Consider the following 17064-nt stretch of genomic DNA (forward strand, 5'->3'; position numbering starts at 1 on the left):
GAATAGGCTTGAATTCAAGTAGGCTGTGGCAAGGAATGGGTTTGGCACCTGTCGCTATTGTGACTCTCCATTTGTGACCTTTGCCCCTCTTTTGGGTCTTGGTGTGCCCTCTGTCAGTTTGTCTTGAATGGTCCAGTGTTCTCTGCTTGCCTCTGAATTGCTGCTGCCCAGACCTTGGTAAGTGGCACATTCCAGACACAATAAGCTGCTATTAATAGCATGCACTGCACCTTCTGCTGGGTTCTCCTCCTGGGATGCTGTGAATATTTGATGCCTGCAGGGGGACTTGCCACTGCTCTCTGTCCTGATTCATGCTGGGATCTCCTGCTGGGAGCCAGAGGTTGCACAGGAAGGGGCAAGAAAGACCAACTTAGCTCAGCAGTGTGAAGGCCTATGGCAGGGGTGCTCACACTTTTTTGGCTCGAGAGCTACTTTGAAACCCAGCAAGGCCCGGAGATCTACCGGGGGGAAGGAAGTGTCTGACAGACACCCCCTTTAATGTATGGAGCCCCTGCTGGAGTCTAGTCAGTTTCGTCAGTTTTGTTGCTGCATGCCTGAAGAGCAGCTAAAGTGTCAGTTTCAGTGTCAGTTTAGTGTCAGCTAAATATGTCAGTTTCGTCTAGTCACTAGATGAAACTGACATATTAACAGTTTGGAGAGACAGGGCTCCGCGATCTACTCATTTTGCCTCGCGACCTACCGGTAGATCGCGATCCACCTATTGAGCACCCCTGGCCTATGGTATCTGTCCTTAATTAATTAGCTGTAGAAGTACGCAGCTTTCCATCGGAGGCATTGAATGATGTATGTACATCATTGTCTCACATGACCACCCCAGGCATTCTTATTTAGTCTACCTCTCTTGCCTCTTCTGTGACTGATGATGGCTTTTCCTTGCTGCACATTTTCTAGGAGCTTTTTCTATTTTAAATATATTCACTGTTGGCAAGACCCCTTGCTCGAGCCTATACCTCTGCCTTATCTATAGGTATTTAATAGGATGTCTGGCTTTGAATGTCTCCTTCTCTGGAACCTGTGGGGTGTGAGCTGGAAGAACTTCCTCATCTTCCCTTTCTCATCCCTCCCCTTCTCTTCTCCATTTCCAACATGCAGCAGTGTGACTGGCAACAGGCTGACTTAATCAGAGGCTTGGTGCTTCACTCCGCTGCTCCTGTCTCTCTCTCTTTCTCTGCAGCGTTGTGCTCTGCGCACAGTCTCACTCTCAGTTGCTCTCTGCTTCTCTGTGGGTAGCAGCCTTGCAAGTTGCTGTTCAAGGTTCCAAGTGGTGCAGTAGCTACCTTAGCCCAGATGCTTTTTAAACAGACAGATTTGTGGATGTCCCAGCAAGCCAAAAGTGGCAAAGTAAGTTTACCTTTTGCACTGTCCTCTCATTCTAAGGTTTGAATTCAATATGGCTTTCCCCCATCCCTTTTCTGCATCATTTCCTCAGCTGCTGATGTGCAAAGGGCTTCTAAGGTTGTCTGCCTGTTGGGGGGGAGGGAAGCTGAAGGCAGGTGAGGCTACATTAAATGCCAGCTTATATATGATGTGGGCTCGGATTTCTTTCTATTTTTGTGGTGCTGTTCTATTAAATTGCGGGTTTTATCTCCTAGTGCATGACTCGGTCATGGTTTTGAGCTATTGGAGCCTTCTTTGATATCTTTTCTGTTCAGTGGCTCTGATCTGCCTACTGCATCTACATGTTTGAGCACTGTAGCATGAAATACCCCCTCTCACAGGTATTCTTGATGGGGGAGGTTTAAGCAGTGGTATAAACAACCAAGGAGTGTGTGTGCCAAATTTCTTAGAAGATTACCAGTATGTTCAGGAGAAGGAACTGTGGCAGTGATCTATCATTGCAGATTAATAAATATAGGCTCTCACTCAGCTCTGTGTGTGTGTGTGTATGTGTGTGTGTGTGTGTGTGTGTGTGTGTGTGTGTGTGTGTGTCCCTGTCCCAGTGGTACTCATGTCATCCTTCAGAATTAGGGAAATGTGTAGAATAATATATGCTCTAGATCACATTATGTAATATGTCTTAAAAAATAATAGCACAAACACCAGTCCCCATGGCACATGTGTTGATACATAGAGATCCAGCCCCAGGGTGATTGATCTGCAAGTACAGAGAGAGCCACAGGGACAAACTGGAGAAGTTGCACGGTGTGCTATAGCCTGCAACGTCGGTCTCTTCCCTCACTTCTATAAAATGAAGAAAAAGGAATTGGAGAGCAAGCAAAAGCTGAGGTTTGCTTTATGCTTATTCTGGAAATTGATACCCAGCTCTCTGCTTTTGTGCAGTCCTAATGACAGGACAGTCTGGGGTTATCCAGAAGAAAGCAGACTTGTTCATACTAGGATTCATGACTGGTGACAGTGAACTAATCTAGATGTGTAGATTTGTAAGACCTTATTTGCATTGCTGAACTGGAATCACCAAATGTAAAGGTTCTGACATTCTAAGAGGCAGAGAGACTTGAACTATTGCGTGACATGGAACTTCTGGCTTCACATGACTTCTTAGCAGATGTGGCTTCCTTCCGAGGGAGAAATAGGATGTCCATTTTACCTCTGTAGCTTACTTCTGAAACTGGGACAGAGACCAAAGTTGTATTTTTGAGCAGGTTTGCTGATATGGTCCATGTAAGCACTCAGAGTAGCCATTTTCAACCACTGTGCCATGGCACACTGTGTGCCGTGAATGGTCCCCAGGTGTGCTGTGGGAATTTGGGAGAGGGTAATTTATTAGTAGGGCTATGGGGGTATGTGATTCCCTCATTGGTAGCACAGTGTGCCTTGACAATGGTCAAAAAACAGATGGTGTGCCTTGACCATTGTAGTGCCTTGCCAATGTGCCATGCGATGAAAAAGGTTAAAAATCACTGACTTGGAGTCAGAGCGCAATCTCCTGTGGGTTTCTCCACCAACCACAAGTGGCACAAGTAAAATCCATAATATGAGAGAGTTCCACTCTAGATCATGCTACAGTACATTTGCAGCTCACTATGACCTCTGCTTTTAGTTTGCTCAGGTGGGGTAGTCGGCGTACTGCATTGTTAAAGCCATTTCTGTCCAACGTTGCATATATGCAACAGGGATCAAATGTGTACATCTGTGGGCTGGGCAGAAATGGGTTTAAGAGCATAAGAGCATAATGGGTTTAATCAGCACTGAAGGCCCTGTTGTCTGGCTTGCTGCTCTTAGAGATATAGTTGGCTGCTACTTCAGGTGGGATCTTCTTAGTGATGGTGCCATAGTTTCAGAATACTCTCCCAGGAAAGAACCTGCAGACTTCCTGTCTTCTCATTTTTAGATAGACTTTTTTTCTTCCAGCAGGCACTCAATGATTAATTTGTCCAGTGCTGTTTTAACAGCAACTGTATTTATTTGCTATTTATTGTCATACCGTTTTTCTGAATATTGGATTATTTTGTATTTGTTTCTGACTGGGAATGGAGCACCATAGAGGAAAGGATAGCTACCGTTACTAGTCAAATCACATTAGAAGCATTTGGTATTTCCCCGCCATCACCTCTCTGAGTCTTGGATTTAATCTGGGTCCCTGGAAGTTCATGCAGTAGGGTGTATGTGTGTAGGATTGATGCCAGAATGGACCTCAGTTGACGTGACAAAACAATGTGCAGATTCTTGCCACCAGTGTTCCATAATTTCTACTTCTTCAAGAAGCTCCCACGTGGAGATGCCTCAAGTTGGTATGAATCAGAAACCTATTAAGTCCAAACCTTTCTCCATCAGATTGCCAAGAACGATGGGTACACCTTCCCAGTTATGAGGGTGACTCCCCCCCTCGTTACTGTCCTGAGTTGCAAAGAGACTGAAGGTTTAATGGCAGTTGACTTTGGCTTGTAGCATGTATTGTAGACCCAAATACACTTGGGAACCTGGGTGGATTGCTTCTCCCCAAGTTTCTATGATGCTCTGTAGGTGCATCTTCCCAGATGATTTCTACTTGCTAGCTGGGTCTGGGCAGTCCTCCTGGCTTGAGCTACATGGAGGGTCTGCGTGTGCTGGCATTTAATATGCCAGTATAATATTCTAATGCTCCCTCTGCAGTGCTAGAATCACCACCCCTGGCTTCCTGGGGACTGGTCCAGAAAGTGCTTTTCCCAGGAAGGATGAACCCCAACAGAAGCAGAAGGTTCCTAGAGATGATTCCTGGGTTCTTGGTCAATGTTGCCCAAATTGGATCCTAGTTGAGCAAAGGACAAGGGCAACCATGGACCTCCCTTCTGACCTGACTGCCTAACCCTTTCTAGCTGAGCCCATCTGAGCTCAGTGGACTCAGCTGATGACCTGCTGCACTGGTCCTATTCCTCAGCCAACATGCAGCTCCTGCTGGCCTTGCGGGGTTACTGAATGGTGTGGGGCCAAGTAAACCTGAATCTAGACTGGGGACCCTGGGAACCAAGCCAGCGGTGCCCCCACCTCTTCACACACTCTCAACAAAAACCAAGAATAGGTAAAAAAATTCCAGGTATTTGGAAATGATGATAATTTAAAATAAATGACTACCACAAACTCTGCTCCCTGAAATCTTTAGTGTTGCTAGTTTAAGAAATGATTCTGGTGCCTTAGAATTGGAAAAAATATTTTAAGTCTTAACCAAAATAAAACCCTGTCTTCACTATAGTTTCTAATATGACTTGAATCCCATGAGAGATGTCATGGGATGATAAATGTGACATTATTTGATCCTACAGTGGGGAAACATCTGGTTATTCACTGTGTCTGCTTCCCCCCCATCCATGATGGTTATATAAATTGTCACTGTAGAGGGAGTTAGTTGTCAAAGTAACTCCCTCTCATGTATCTCTTGTGCCTCAGCAGGGCCTAACCCATGTACTAGATTTATATAACACAAAACAACAATGCTCAATTATCAGTAGTTTCTTCAGTGGCAGCAGACACAGACCTTCAGAAATGGGCGAAATAGTCTGTTCTTCATGTGATTTGCTCTACTTGTCTGGGCAGATGAACAAAATGATGATGGTAATAAAACACTACTGTAAACTTGTAAACTGAGAGACAAAGAGCACACTCCCAAATGACATCTGGATCATGTCTTCATTTCTCCTCTTAATTCTTCAGTCCTGCTTGGGGATCAGGATTGACCATAGGATTGCATTCTCCCTCTTCCCATCCCCTCTCCTTGTGCCTGCAGATCTCCCTTGCTAGCGTTGCTAGCACACCACAAGCAGCCACATTAATCGTAGCTACAAAAGGGTTAGAAACAAGCTGGCTAAAAATCATGACTCATACTGAACCCAGGTTAACGCTGATGCTGCTATCACTCTTTATCATGGTGCAAGAGGAAGGGGGCCAAAATTGCAGGTATTGAACATGTCTCCATTGCCTCAAGGTCTTTGTTATAATATCCTTTCCTTTTCCCCCCCTTTTAAATCATTTTAAACTATCAGCAAAGTTGTTTGTTTTAAACTATCAGCAAAGACTTTTATACCACAAGAATCTGAAATTCTGCAGCTGAATCTGATAGACAATTCAATGCTTGGGCTCATTAGAAAAGATGTTGAGAATAAAATGATTAATATTTTACCATTACCATATAATACCATTGTATAAATCGATGGTAAGGTCACATCAGAAGTTGTTTCCAGTTCTGGTTGCCAAGCTCAAAAAGGATATAGTGGAAATGGAAAAGCTGCAGAGGAGAGCAACCAAAATGATTACTGGGCTGGGGCACCTCCCTTATGACGAAAGTCTTCAGTGTTTGGGGCTCTTCAGTCTAGAAAAAAGGCGCCTGATGGGGGACATGATTGAGACATACAGAATTATGCAGGGAATGGATAGAATGGTTGGAGGAGTATTCTTTTCCCTCTCACACAACACCAGAACCCAGAACCAGGGGAGTGTTCTAAAATTGAGTGTTGGGAGAGTGAGGGCAGACAAAAGAAAATATTTCTTCATCCAGCATGTAAATAGTCTGTGGAACTCCTTGCCACATGATGTAGTGACTGCATGATGTGGTGATGGCATCTGGCCTGGATGCCTTTAAGAGGGGATTGGACAAATTTCTGGAGGAAAAATTCACCACAGGTTACAAGCCATGTTGGGTATGGATATGTGCAACCTCCTGATTTTAGAAATGGGCTATGTCAGAATACCAGAGGCAAGGGGGCACCAGGATGCAGGTCACTTGTTGTCTTGTGTGCTCCCTGAGGCATTTGGTGGGCCACTGTGAGATACAGGAAGCCAGACTAGATGGGCCTTTGGTCTGATCCAGCAAAGCTGTTTCTTATGTTCTTAATTCTGAGTGCAAAATAACCTTCAGCACTCCTGGGAATGTGCCACTTCAGAACATGGGTGGAAAACTCTATGCCTCAATGCAGTTTCTTGTCAAACTTCCTTGCACTTGGAATGCTGATATGGTGGGGGATAGAGGCACTTGATGCACAGGTTGACCAGATGCAATGGAGGACAGAATGCCTATATCTTTAAACATTGTATAGAAGAGAGAATTTTGGCAGGTGCCGCTTTGAAAGCCCTTCTTTATTGAACGGCACCTGCCAAAATTCTCTCTTCTATACAATGATTAAAGGAACAGGCACTCTGTCTTCAATTGTATCTGCTCACCCTGTTGATGCACCCATTTTGCACGTGTAGGGAGGTTTTCACATGTGGAGCATTTGAGTCCATGATTATCCCCATTAGTTTCCTATGGTGGTGCAGTCTTAGGAAGGCAGAATCGTTTATTCACTTACCTGCTTTAATTGAATCAAAAGCTCTGATTCAGAAAATGAGAGGTGGGTCTTGTGTGGAAGTCTCAGGCAGCTGTTATGGGAGGCGAAAATTCCTCTTTAATTTTTTTCTCAGTCTGGCTTTCATTTGTGCAAGACCAGTAGAAAGAGAGGCAATCTGTGTGCCATCCTTTTCAGAGTGGCCGTGGTCCTGATAGCAGCATTTTGTTTTGGACAGCGCTCCAAAACTCTCAGAGCACACAACTGAACGTGAGAGGCAGGTGATATTTTTTACTCTGAAACAGTCTAGACCTCAGTCTGGAAAACGGTCTTGTAGACTTGTAAAGCTTATGTTGGTCCCTATCAGTCATGTGACCTGATAGGCTGTGTACCAACCCTATTTATTTGTAGAACTGGCTAGTTCACATTTCAGCCTTAGGGATTCCCATCTCTGGCTATGTCCGTGTCATGTCCCTTTATTCCAGGGAACTATATTGGAAGTATCAGAGGGTGCATTAGTTCTGCACTGCTGAATCAGTGATTACTAAGAATTTTTTTTTAAATTGAGCTTAGAATTAAGGGCAGAGGAAGAGCAGAAGTACAGAGACACACAAGTTTGTGTTATGGGATAGCAAGCAATAGATTCGCAATGAAATGTAAGAGGATTGCTGGTCTGGACACAACATTTGTGTGTGGTGGTAGCTTGTCTGCTGGTAGAGTATGTGAAATGGAATTGCTTTCACTATTGAAACTTTTAATAATCTTTCCTTCTTTGCTCTGTCTGATCTTCCTTTCTCCTCTTGAGACTTCTGCTTTGGTTGCTAAAATTCATCCTTTTATTTATTCAGGTATTTATATACCGCCTTTCTTGGTCATCAGATTTCTCCTCAGACTTTAATCCAAGGCTGTTTACATAGGCAGGCTGTTCTAAACCCCGTAGGGATTTTTACAATTGAATAGTTCTAGTCTTTCATAGAACTCCTCGTTCCAGCTGGATTCCTTCCTGGTCTGGCCTCTCTCTGGCCCTTCGCCTTCCACGCTCCACTTGACGGCAACTCCTCTCTGCCACCGAGGGTCAGCTTATCAGTATATCAGCATGTCATCAGTTCTCAGGTACTTCCGGTTGTTTCGAACTGGCAGCCTCAGATCTTCAGGCATACAAGGCGGCAGCTCTACCAACTGAGCCAGACCTCCTGCCTCCTTCTCTCGCCCAGGAATGACGTTTCTGAGTCTCGGAACTTCAGAGTGTTGGTGTATTCAGGTATAGAAGGGAACCCAGCAGATGAGGCTTTCAGTGCCCTCTCTGGGTTATATGTCCACACACCTGTCATTTTATTCTTTCCTCTTTAGCTGTGCCAGCCAACACAACCTGTGGTTTTATACTGTGAGCAGACTGTGAGCTGTGACCAGGCATGAGAGTCTGTGCTGGTACTAGAAGGTTGGATCATTGTTATGATTCCATCAGCTTCTGTTGTTACCTACGTGGCAACGTGTGATATTGTAAAACAATTATTTGGTACTGAAATAGTCAGAGGCAGGACGGGGTGACTTGTCTATATGCCATCCCATAGCGCCTTGGCTATTAGGAGTGATCTGCATTCGTGCAAATACATATGTAAACTACCTGATTCTGACTTGCTGCAGTGGGATAGCAGTTGAGGTATGATGTAGCAGGCTGGATTTACTTCTCTTGCAGCTTAGTTCAGACAAAATTCACTTGCAGCAGTGAATTTCTTTAGGATCGGAGTGTAGGTTCATTTAATCTTGAAATAGTTGTGCATTGAAACAGGCAAATGTTAGTGCTGTGGAATGAGCAATTGCTTATCATGTTGGAAAATAAACACAGACAGCAGGCACCAGTGCTGAGAGCACAATTACATTGTCCCACTCAGCAATCGCCTTCCTAGCGTATTGAATGCATGTTGGAACCAATCCTGAGCTGTCTAGCCTCTTAGCTTTTCAGTCATAATCCTTGCTGCCTTGCATTTTTGTGTAGCAGAAAGGTTGCTGCAGTAGCTTGGCTCTGAGGAATTTAGCTACCAAGCCAAATCACAGAAGGGTAGTGTAATAAATTACGTTTGCAAAGAAGATAAAGACTAACCTGGGGACTAACTGGTTTATTGCAGCAAGGACTTTGTGGATATAAAAATGTTTTACAAGTGGTTAAGAGTCGGAGCTGCTTCAGACATTCTTCCATGCTTACATTGTAAAGATTTGAGTAGGAAAAGGAAGACCAAAAGCACAGGATGCCTGCATGCATACATTTTTACATGTCTGGGTCAGGCCCATAATGTGGTACTGCGGGATCATGAAAATTAGGAAAGTAACATATAAAGCAGCCTCTGAGTTAATTGCTCAGGCGGTGTTCATGTTTACTCCTTGAAATGTCTCATTATACTGGTGTTTCTCAAACTGTGGGTCGGAACCCGCTAGGTGGGTCACGAACCAATTTCAGGTGGGTCCCCATTCATTTCATTATTTTATTTTTAATATATTAGACTGGTATGTGACTGCAATTGGGGAAATATTATAGATCTGTATTTTTAACAGGCTACTATATATATGCTTTTAACAATGATAGTCACTCCTGAATAAGTGTGGGTAGGATTGCAGCCTAGGATTGTTAAAAATTTTCCTGCTCGATGATGTCACTTTTGGTCATGACATAACTTCCAGTGGGTCCTGACAGGTTCTCATTCTAAAAAGTGGGTCTGGATACTAAATGCTTGAGAACCACTGCATTATACTGTCCAAGTAAAATACTTTCTGTGAGTGGAGGGTAGAATCTGATTGGTACCTAATAATTTCTCAGGAATTAAAAGAACTAATTTTTGTTGTTTAGCAAGGGAAGCAGTGGACTCTGGTAATAGAGAAGAGAAGAATTAAATGAAAAATGCTGATGCTCTCCTTCACTGGTGGTACAGATACAAGAAGCTGATTGTCAATTTGTCTGGTTAAAGAAATCTGCAGAGGCAATCTGAGAGAATTGTAATGGCAGAAAAAAGAGAAAATTGCCTCAGCACCTCATATACGCATTGTTTCCCATGTTACAGACATTTGCATGTACACGCATGTCACTTTTTGATTATGTGACCAGCCATGGTAGAAGGGTCCCAGTGAGATGTGGGTGAGCTGGGGTGAAAGAGTCTGCATGGTCATTCTGGTGAGGTGTTCAGACTACTGTTTCATCCTAGAAACAGGAGTCTGACAGACTCCAGCAGTCAGCTGACTGTACTGAGCATGGCATCACACCCTGGAGAGTGCCCTTACATAGTGGCTAATCAATTTCTCCAACTTGCCAACAGTCTAGGACGTGGGTGGTGCAATAAATATGGTGCCAGAGATTGGTGATGCGTGGGCAGGCAGAGGTTCTTTATAGTGCACACATGATGCACTGTGTGTGTGTGTGTGTGTGTGTGTGTGTGTAACCACTCCTTTTGTGTTTTAACCACTACTTGAACAAGTCAAGAAAACTTGAGGTTGGTCTCCTGTTGATGTTACCATATGGTCAAAAGCTACATGGCCATGGTGGGACCCAGGTGGGTGCGTGCATATGGTGCAGGGAGAATAGGAGTTGGTGTGAATTGCACCTGCATGGAATCTGCCATAATGTTCAGATACTTGGTCCTGTGGTAACCATTCTGGAGTCCTTGACTAGAAGCAGCTGTTGAATTCCCATGTAGTACATTCTTTGCCAAAGCTAAAATCCTTAAGTTGAATGGGACTCTGTGGATAGTCCATGTCCTAAGATCTTCAGGAGATCTTTTTACTACAATTGTTGACAAATACTTGTCTAACTTTTCCATGAAAACCTCCCAAGGAGAGGGATTCAGCCTTCCAGGGAAGGAAAAAGGCACCTCTCAAGAATCCTGTTAATTCTGCAAAGATGCCTGCTGTCTTGGAACTTGCAAGGACTGCAATTGAATTAACATGGACTGCCAAGAACGCTGCTTGTATCTTTGTTTGGTGATGGTGATTGAGGTGGCTGGGGCGAAATGTGTGTTTTGCCATGAGCTGATGTAATCTGGTCCTTGTCCAACAGAAACAAGGGAGCTGTTTTCTTCTATTTCTTAAAATCAACCTAGCAGAAGGAGAATTACGTCAGGTTTTATTATTAGTTTTGCCAGAGATGCAGTTATCATGACTTGCCGGTGCTTCGTGAGACTTGGCTCGTTTTAACCGCTCATTTTGCGGCAGAGGGATTTGCATCTTCATATACTTTAAAGTTCAAGAAACGGCCAGAGAAGAGTCCACTTAAATGGCAGCCTCAAACAGAGTGGCTTGATTTTTTGATCAAGGCCAGTCTTAAGCTGTGTGAGATTTTGAGTGCTGGATGGTGTTGAGCTCTCAGTCTTTGTGTCTGCTCCATCTCTAGCAGCTGGCAGATTAGTGTTGGGGGAAAATGTTTGGGTGAGAGGGTACTGTTTCTAGTGCCGTTGTAATGGTCAGTTATCAGAGACTCATCCTTATTCTAGCACTGCTTTTTAGTACCCTTGGAGGTCCTCTGTCTGTTTTTCATGTCCTTGGGGTAAGAAAAGGACTGAAAGCAGATTCTGCCCATGATGTTTTGGTCCTTGAGGTAGAATGTCAAAATCGCACTTCTCCCCACCCCCCGCTCATCAATGTGGGATGCAATTCACTGTGAAACTCACCTGCATTACATTTCTTCTGTGCTGGAACATCTAGCTGAAACCTTAAAGCAGCCTGCAGTTGGCTGAGCAGAGCTGCTCTTAAGGTTGGCATAATCTTTGACTTTTGCAAAGCAGTTAGGCAAGCATGAAACAGGCAGTAGCACTGTGAAATTTTTCAAAGGTAAAATTCTATATGCAGGGGGAAGTTAGCACTGTGAAATTTTTCAAAGGTTAAATTCTATATGCAGGGGGAAGTTAGACAATCCATTGGCTAGTAATCTGGAAATGGGGAGGCATTGTCACCGAGATGACATTTCATTATTAATCACTGTTTTTATTTTTTTTGCCTTTGGAAACTTGGGAATGTGGGAAAATGTAAGGGAGAAGAGATACAGGAAGTAAACCAGGAGATTTTTCTCACCGTTCATGTCCCAAAGGGTGAATAGAATCTGAAGCAGAGAATTGAGAACTCAAGATTAGCGTATTGTTCTGGACCCTCAGCTGAGGCAAGTCAATTTCTGCACTCACCCACTCAATTCTCAGTGCTCTAGGCCACTTAGAGGTTAGGATAACTCAGAAACTGCAAGGAAAGATTTATGGAATTATTTCATCTGCTCTTTAAGAATATAGGAATTCACCTTATCCTGAACCAGGCCATTTATCTAGCTAGCTTAATATTGGCTTCCCAGGACAGGAATTTTTTTCTCTACCTTTCCTGGAGATGCCAGGATTTAATAGGACTTCATCAAAGAGCCTGGGACTTTCTGCATCCAAAGCATGTGCTCTGCCACTGAGCCATAGCCTCTCCTCCTTGCTGTCCTCTAGGATGAGATGACTGCAAATCTGGGTCTGACCACAACAAAGGCCCTGACTATCCTGAGAGACCAGCTATCTGCACTGCTGGAGGGGCATCAAAAGGAAAGGAAGAAGGTGATTTCATGGAAGGTAATGCTAAGGTGGTCTATGCTGCTTGGTTGCGTGCTTGTGAGTTGTTTGGGAACATGATGCGTATTTCTTTGGATGGGATGAGAGAGAATTATATGGGGATATACAGAATAGAGAACTGGGGAAACTGCTATTTTTTAACACCACTGTAAGGTGGAAGATAGCATTTTCCTTCGTGGTCCACCAGTGGCGGACTTACCCCTTGCCGTTCCCAGGGCAAAGGTCTGTGATGCCACCCCTACCTTCAAAGCATGATGGAGCCTTGCATGACTCGAAGACTGACTGGGGAAGCCTTCTGAGGCTTCCCCGCAGTCTTAAACTGTATTTCCGGAAAACTGGAAGTACAGTTTCCAACCATGTCGGGAGCCCCAGTAAGGCTTCCCGCGCAGTCCTAGAGTTGTGCAGGCTCAGCCCGCATTTGCACAACGCTAGGTCCGCTTCTGGGTTTCACCAGTATATGTGAAGGGTTGGGGCAGTTGTGGCTCCAGTCCTCCAAGCTGAGATGGGCTGGGAGCAAGTTCAGGAGAGAGGTTGAAGTTGCTGTATGACCTCAAACAATCTGGTTTGTCCCCACTCCTGTTCTGCTTGGGGCATAGGTGGGCTGGGTTTTGTTGTTGGGTTTTGTTGCTAGTCTTCTACACTTGAGGTGCAGAGTTGGGATGACAAGCCGTCTCTACAGTGGCAGTGGCAATCATGTGACAACCAGCCTGGAGAGCCATTGGTAGATTTGTGGCTCCTTTGTTCCTTGCATTTTCCAATGTTCAGTGTGATTAAACAGGGTATAGAAATCATCTAGTGAGGACGATGTTTGCTCCCCAGTAAAATTAACTTCTGTCACTATCATTCCTGCTATTTTTAATCAGTGTAGAAAAAGGCCAGGGTTCCATGTTGTTGCTGTAGTTTCTTTCCCTATTCCTTTTTCTAGAAGTTTTGGAAGACCAGTTTTCTCTACCATGGCAACCGTTGTTCCTGTTTCCATTGGCCAGGGGCATCCCTGATGCTGCTGACTGGGTTGCTGCTGTTATGCTGCTATGGGAGCCAGCCACAAGGAAGGTAAGTTGCCCATTTATTTATTAACATATATTTTCTTTTCTATTTGTACGTGACTCTCAACAACCAATCATAAAAATACAAAAAAACCGGATGCAAATTTGTACTATCATTGTGACATATGAAAGCATCAATCAGCAAAATTCAACGCAATTCACCCTGAGAAAACAAAATTCCATGCTTCAGAAGGGGATTGAAACCAATAATTGGTTTCCACTCAGCACAGGTCATTGGAATATCAACATTTTGACCTGATTTTGGGAGATAGAGAACCAAGTGGATACTCCAAAACAAAGATGTCCACAAGGTGAGTGCCACCACCAAGAAGACTCTGCCCTTTTGATCCGCCTCCCCCCCACCCTTGTAATCTCATCTGGCAATGGAACATGAAACAGCACCTCTGTTGGTTCTTAAGGAAAGAGGGAAGCCATTGATTTAAACCAGTAGAGTTTTTGGGGCACATGTGTTATTGCTTAGTCTCTCTGTGATCTTGTGATCTATTCATTTCTATGCTTTGTCTCCATAATCCTCTTGAATTTTTTTGCGAGGTCTCCTTTGGAAAACTTGTTCATCTGCCTTCTAAACTTGGGCCAGACATTCAGTTCTGCACAAAAGGCTAGGGCTGCCAACGTGCGGTCTTGGAAAGTTCTCATTGGCCTTTAAATAGCTGCCTAGCCAAAGGAGATGTTTGGCAGGCATCTCCTATTGCTGCAGCAAAAAGCATGGAGACATTTCACCTGCTGCATTTCATACTGACACAGCTATTAATGGTTTAGGAGCTCTGGCTTTGCCAACCCTATTGTGTGAAATTATGTCATGAGTCAGAGGGCTGGAGCTAATTTGCAGTTTTGGGTGAATTTGAGGAAAATATTTTACTTTTATGACTGTATTGGGTGTCAAGACACAACAGATGAGCAAGTTGCACTTCGGTTTTGTTGAGGTTTGTAAATCCAAAAGGCAATGTCAGCCTTGATTCACCTCCCTCAGAGAATTTGAAAGGCGTTTATCGATCCAGAGAACTGAAGAGAGCAATGCATTCCAGGTGCCTTTACATTTGTTGCCTTTGATTTTTTTCTGAATCCTAACCGGTTCTGATATACAAAGCAAGCATTGTATTTTTGCACCAAAGTCTTTCTGAGATATGTTTATTGTTCCGTCTGTGTGAGATGCTCTTCTAAATGTTCTGCCAGGAAGAATGAATTTGGTGTTTGGGTACAGTTTCCAGTGGTCCTACATGTCAGTTTCTGAGAGAATGCACTGTTGAAGGTGGTAGGGTTATATTTTGTGAGCTAGCAAGATGCATTTTAAAGGGCAGGCTTTTTCAGTCAGACAGATTTAAACAATTTACCACACATACGTAGCTGTGGTCCAGTTGTAGTCACAAAATCCCTTTGCGCTTGGACTGTGGAGCCGTCATCATTGGTATGGGCTACTAATCCTTCCCCTCAGTTTCTAAATTTCCAGGGACTCAAGAGAGTAAAAGACAAACTGGTTGCCCGTGTTCTTGTTGTTGCACTCCTCTGGCTTCTACTGCTAAACTAGAAGCTGCCCTCCTTTGACTTCAGTCAGAACTTGAGTCCCCTGGGACAGCAAACAGGCATGCATGCAGTGGAACATACTGTATGTCAAGCCTCTAATCCGCCTGCCATTTCTGGTGTTTTCCTTTGAACAGTGAAGGTTCTGAAATTGTCAATGCCTTGGCCCTCTTCCTCCTGCTGCTACTCAATCTCTTCCTAATTGGACGACAAGAGAGGCTGAAGCGACGGGAAGTTGAGAGGAGGCTGCAGACCATCATCAGCAAGATAAATGGTGAGGTTGCCCCTTCCTCTGTCCCCTTTGTTATTTTGCACCTGTGTGCAGTGGCGTCCTTTCAAAAGGCAGTTCTATGTCTTGGTGCCTATTCTGCCTTCATTTTTCTTACTATATGGCTTCTTTATATCAAGTCTGACAAGGCATGTTTTTCAGCAGCAGCAGCTTCTGCTCCTAAATGGAGGTGGCACTAAAGGGTTGCCCATCATACACATAAATGTATGTACCAGTCCTTTCCTTGACTTCCTTAAGTTTCACAACTGTCCGTTTTCCCTCTCCACCATCCCCAACCCTGGCTTTGACTACTGTCTGTACACAGTTAATCCAGACCTAAGCTAGTTTCTCTACTCTCCCTCCTGTCATATTCCATCTTCCAGTAGCCAGCTATATGTGCTCTCCTCTTCCGGATTCCCATCTCAATAGCTTTGCTTGGTAGCTTCCATTCTGTCATTGGGGACTGCTTCTCTCAATCACTAGCTTTGTTTAGCTAGCAATTTCCCATAGGCCAATTAATGGGCGTACAAAACTGCTTTTTACTGTGTCGTACCATTGATCTAAATCAGCACTGGCTTACCTGGAAATGCCAGGGATCAAACATGGGACCTTTTACATGTGAAACAGAGTGTTCTGCTGCTGAGCTACATTCCTTCCCCTTTACTGCTTTCCAACGTTAACTAGAGATGGAGGCCTCTATTGTACTTGTGATCTCATGTTTGTCTCTCAAGGTATGTGTGAGATGAGTAAAGCATGGATTCCTGTGACAGTGAGTGTGATTTCTCATACAATTGTCATTTCATTGCCTTTCAGATGCCTTGAAAGATGGCAGAGAGCTGAACTGGACAAATTCTATGTACCCTGATCTCCATATGCCCTTTGCTCCATCCTGGTCACTCCATTGGGCCTATAGAGATGGTCATCTTGTCAACCTTCCAGTCAGCTTGTTGGTAGAGGGTGATATTGTAGCCCTCAGACCAGGACAGGAGTCCTTCACTTCTCTCAGAGGGATTAAGGTAACCCTTATCCAGACACTTGACAGATGTGATTGATAACACAGGCCTACAAAATTGAGGGTCAGAAACTTCCCCAAACTTTATGGTGGTTTGATATGAATTTGGGGTGCCGATTCCAAAAATTGCATTCTTTTTGCCCTATCACATCTAGTTTTGGAGACACGGCATAGCCTCTTTAGTGAATGCTTCAAGCAGCTTCCTCATGAGAAAGCCTACACCGTGGCTTCCTTATGAGGAAGCTGCTTGAACTATTCACTAATGAGGCTATACTATTTCTCCAAAACTAGACGTGATAGGGCAAAATGAATGCCATTTTTGGAATCAGCACCCCAAATATACCCAGGAATTGGTGTAATGTTTAAGGAAGCAAAATGTGTGTTGGCCTGTGTTATTAGCTTCAACCGTGAGTGCTACCAGCATGTCAATTTAACAGCCTAGGTATACCACAAACTTAGGCTGCTTTTGTTTTTCTGCTTCCAGCACCAGAAATGTTGGCTCTTCCCCCCCCTCTTCTAGTACACTAGGATCACATTCTTTTTTCAGATTCTAGCACGCTTGCCATGCTAACTATCTTTCCTGTGAACTTGGGGCTAGAAAACATGGCTGCCTCAATGAACGTTATCAGTTGCCCTGTTCTGAGGTCACAACTAGGTGCAACCATCTTGTATGGACAGTAGGGGAGGTGATGGAGGAGGGGCTTTTGAATGTGGACAAAAGGAGTGATCAGTTCTCAAGATTTTAAAGCATTATACAGAAGTCAATAACTTTAAGATAACTTTAATAACTAGAAGGCAATGATGAAACATCGAGAAAACACCCTGAAATATGTTTGACACCATTTTCCTTCTGTTTTTTAATGAATTGTGATTTCTAGCATGCTTGAGGCATGCTTTCACTACTGGC

General features: G+C 44.0%; 1 protein-coding gene across 3 annotated transcripts in view; it reads left to right on the top strand.

The window, feature by feature from the left end:
• TMEM94 (transmembrane protein 94) overlaps positions 1-17064 on the top strand; it is an 85690-nt gene that overhangs the window by 27104 nt on the left and 41522 nt on the right. For 2 of the 3 annotated variants that reach the window (XM_066617312.1, XM_066617315.1), the window contains exons 1-5: positions 1311-1362; positions 12173-12292; positions 13218-13345; positions 15015-15151; positions 15959-16161. In XM_066617312.1, the coding sequence (XP_066473409.1) occupies positions 1336-1362; positions 12173-12292; positions 13218-13345; positions 15015-15151; positions 15959-16161 (615 nt within the window). In that variant the 5' untranslated portion in view covers positions 1311-1335. Of the gene's footprint in view, positions 1-1310; positions 1363-12172; positions 12293-13217; positions 13346-15014; positions 15152-15958; positions 16162-17064 lie in introns of those variants that run through there. The other variant, XM_066617314.1, reaches the window with a different exon arrangement.

Source organism: Tiliqua scincoides, chromosome 2 (genome assembly GCF_035046505.1).
Source record: "Tiliqua scincoides isolate rTilSci1 chromosome 2, rTilSci1.hap2, whole genome shotgun sequence".
Lineage (NCBI taxonomy): Eukaryota > Metazoa > Chordata > Lepidosauria > Squamata > Scincidae > Tiliqua > Tiliqua scincoides.